At 42.5% G+C, this 3,882-nt stretch overlaps 1 protein-coding gene across 1 annotated transcript; it reads left to right on the forward strand.

Annotated features, from left to right (window-relative positions):
• The first annotated feature begins 959 nt into the window (after positions 1-959).
• On the forward strand, positions 960-2,667 carry LOC104963139 (keratin, type I cytoskeletal 9-like). Its single transcript, XM_010791700.1, has 3 exons — positions 960-1,164; positions 1,480-1,890; positions 2,380-2,667. The coding sequence occupies exons 1-3, from the start codon at positions 984-986 to the stop codon at positions 2,616-2,618; spliced, it is 831 nt and encodes a 276-aa protein (XP_010790002.1). The 5' UTR covers positions 960-983; the 3' UTR covers positions 2,619-2,667.
• Positions 2,668-3,882: the final 1,215 nt, after the last annotated feature.

Here is a 3,882-nt window from a genome sequence, read left to right on the forward strand (position 1 = left end):
CAACATATAACATCACCAAAAAAAGCACTATCTCTGACTCCATATTGAAACGTTTGAAAATATTTTGCCTAATGTCAGAAATTATTACTGGCACTTGTGACTGCAGCTGGTTGCTAGGTGACGGGGGCGGCAAAAGGTAGGGATAACTGCCGGTGACGTACCAGGAAATGCTCCGTAGACCGTCTCATTTCGCATTCTGCGGAGGACCCACGTCGGTTGAGTCCTCAGGAGGATGCGGCCGCTGAATTGGGACACAGCTAATGTCTTCCACAAGCAACACTCCAATGGCTGATAGCTCCAGTACCGCACGAAACATGTTTTCGATGGAAGAGAGTGAAAATGGAACGCACACGCTATTTGTTCTTTGTTTATATCACGTAGTCTGTTCTTCTTCTCTGTCTTCCGGTTGTTGCCTGTTTTTAATGATGAATACACACTACTGCCGCCTGCTGGTAAGGAGAGTTATTGCCACTCACGCATGCGCAGTTCGTCCGTACTCTGCTGAGGTCTTTGTGGTGTGTTCCAGTGCGACACATGGCCAAGACGCATGAGATCACGCCGACGCAACAGTCGGCGTCGGCATCGGCGAGTTCTCTGGTGACTGCTTGGTGTGTCAGGGCCTTTAGGTAAAATCAAGCTGAAATCAAGTATTCCTGAGTAAAGCAACTGCTGTAGTTCTGTAATACTGTAGTTTCTCATTTGAATAAGTGCTATATAAACAATGTATGTTTATTATCAACCACACAAGATATGGTTTGAACCTTCATTGCACAACATTAGACTAATATAGCCTAACATCTAGCGTAAAATGCTACACAGAATATTTGTTATTTTGTAGTAGATCATAGTTTCTGTAACTCCCATAGGACTGGAGTCTGCTGCTGCTTCCTCTTCAGATCTGGCCTGGTTTTTCGGTGCTTGATGTGTTGATCCAATGCTAACCGCTAAATGTGCTACATTCTGTGCTATATTACATCTTCTATATGTCCACAGATTACAACACGAATGGAAAATGGGATTCGAGCTTCCAGTTCCCAGGAGGTTCAGCGTCTCGAAATCTGTCGACTTCTTCCTCTCCGAGGTCAACTCTGAGCACCAACTACAGAGGAGGGGGGGGCAGCTCCTTCACCACAGAAACATCCACCACCTACATGAGCGGTTCAGGTACCAACATTATTATTAAGCTTTTAAAAACCACAGTTTAAAAAAGTTACATTCTGAAAGACAAAAATCTAATTCTGAAAAAAACGAATCGCTTCAGAAACTTTAAAACATATAATTTGTACATTTCCGTTGACTTAAATAGAACAAAACTTGGTCATAAAGTTGTCCATAAGCATGTGCACGACATATATTAGCATGAACCCAATACCCCCATCTAATGAAACAACACCATGTCTCTTAAACATGTGAATCACCAACACTTCTGCAGCAAGTTCATGCATTTATTCCAGTTTTTCTTTATCCTTTCTCTTGTAGGAGGCACTCGTAGGACTGACATGACGTACGGAGTTGGAGGAGGAGGAGGAGGAGGAGGAGGAAGTCTAGGAGGGTACAGTGTAGGAGGAGGAGAAGGAAGTCTAGGAGGATTAGGAGTTGGAGGAGGAGGATACAGTGTAGGAGGAGGAGGAGGAAGTCTAGGAGGATTAGGAGTTGGAGGAGGAGGGTACAGTGTAGGAGGAGGAGGAGGAAGTCTAGGAGGATTAGGAGGATTAGGAGGAGGAGGGTACAGTGTAGGAGGAGGAGGGTACAGTGTAGGAGGAGGAGGAGGAGGAGTCCACACTTCAGAAGTCATCATGAGGAAGCACTCGGAGCACCGGGCCTACGCCGAGGAAAACATCCGAGACTCCATCGTGATGGGAGACTTGTCCGGAAAGTTCCCTGATCTAGGTAAGTCTTTTTAGACTTTTATTCCAAAGTGCACACTCTGGCCTCGCTGAACTCCACTTCTCAGTTAGCAGGATAAACACTTCCATGCATTACACCTGTGGAGCACGAGGTGTTGCTTTAGTACTGTGAGCAGTGCTCATCTTGCTTGAGAAGTGGAATCCAGTGAGGCCAGAAAAGTGAAAAGGTCAAGCCTTCTCAAGGGCTACGAAGGAAGGACGAACATCACGGGAAATGCTCACTGCAATATGGGAAATAGCCAGAAACAGAACAGAACATTTAAAAATAAAAGATGGTGGGGATGGTTTGCAAAGCGCATGATTAGCTTGGACATGTGTTAGCAGGTTTGGGGCTGTTGGCTGCTGATTTGTTTGCAGGAGCTATGCTGACTATCGCTGTTTCTCCCTCCCTTTTTATTCCATCTTTACCTCCTTCTACCTTGCTCCCTCCATCTGTTTCCTTGGCTTCCTCCTCTGCTCAATGCGCCATCAGGTGGTTTCGGCTACAATGCGTCGCAGAGCAGCTCTCAGTTCAGCTACAGCCTCTCTCAGGGCTCCAGAGCTCGGACCGGGTCTTCAGACGTCAACGAAGCGCTTTATAGTCTGGACAGGGTGCTGCAGGGTGAGTCTGCAACGCATGGGTGTGAAAAGCTATGCTATCGTCTTCATAGAGTCGTGCAGGTATTGATCCCATTGAACCAGGCAGGTGCTGCCTTCAGGGTCCAACACTGAAATAAGAAATCAATTTACCTGTGTCTTTCTGATCTCCTCTTTAAAGATCTTACCACTAAAAACACATTGTATTTTTATACAATACAATACAGCTTTATTTATAAAGCACTAGGGATGTAACGATATATCGCGATATGGCGTAAATAGATGTCTCAATACCGTCGTGAGACTGACAAAATATACAGCGATTTAAAAAAAAAAAATCTTTAAAAGAATTAATTATTTTGTTTTTAAAATAAAAAAAATGGTTTAACCAGATGGTCCCATTGAGATAATCAATCTCTTTTTCAAGGGAGACCTGTCCAACATTGCAGCAAGTAGGTTACAACATTAACATAAAACAACAGATAACACAAAAGGACATGGTATTTACAGGGCTACATGTACACACCTAGAGACATAGACAAGTACCAACAGTATATTTATATCTCACCCTGTCAATAAGCCTCACCTTCTTGGCAAACACTGTATTGTGTTTGAAGTGGTGGAGAAACAATGCACAGTTTGACCCACTGCTGCCTGTCACCCATGGCCAAAGCATATCTCTCTGTCCCAGCAACATCAGTACCAAGCAAGAGAGTTCTTTCCACAGCAGGGGATATTGTAAACGCCCAAACATCCCAGCTTCTACCTGGAAATGTGGACGTGCTCATATTCCTAAAAGATAACCTTGATGATGCTGAGTGAGTGAGTTAGAGTTAAGTTACTTGAAAAACTAAAGTGAAACTTGATTTATTCTATTGCAGGGTCTGATTATTATATTGTTGACACTTTAAAATACTAATATCCCACTAAAATGCTGTACGAATCAGATTTATTATTTAATAAAGAAAAAAAAGAAAATCAAAATGTTTGCCTTTATTTTTCAATATCGCGATAAATATCGTACCGTGGACTGTTTATCGCGATATTATCGTACCGTGAGTTTTTGGTATTGTTACATCCCTATAAAGCACTTTAAAACCTCCAGACCAAAGTGCTGTACAGTCAAATAAACAAACAAACATACACAAATCACATCATCAGAGGTGGGAAGTAGTGGAGTAGAAATACTTTGTTACTGTCCTTACTTAAGTACATTTCTCTGGTGTCAGTACTTTACTCCACTACTTATTTTTCTGACAACTTTTTAACTTTTACTTCTTACATGTTGAACTCAAATACCTGTACTCTCTACTTCTTACATGTTGAACTCAAATACCTGTACTTTCTACTTCTTACATGTTGAACTACAAATACCTGTACTTTCTTACTTCTTACATGT

Source organism: Notothenia coriiceps, unplaced genomic scaffold, assembly GCF_000735185.1.
Source record: "Notothenia coriiceps isolate Sejong01 unplaced genomic scaffold, NC01 NC01_scaffold00035645, whole genome shotgun sequence".
Classification (NCBI taxonomy): Eukaryota; Metazoa; Chordata; class Actinopteri; order Perciformes; family Nototheniidae; genus Notothenia; species Notothenia coriiceps.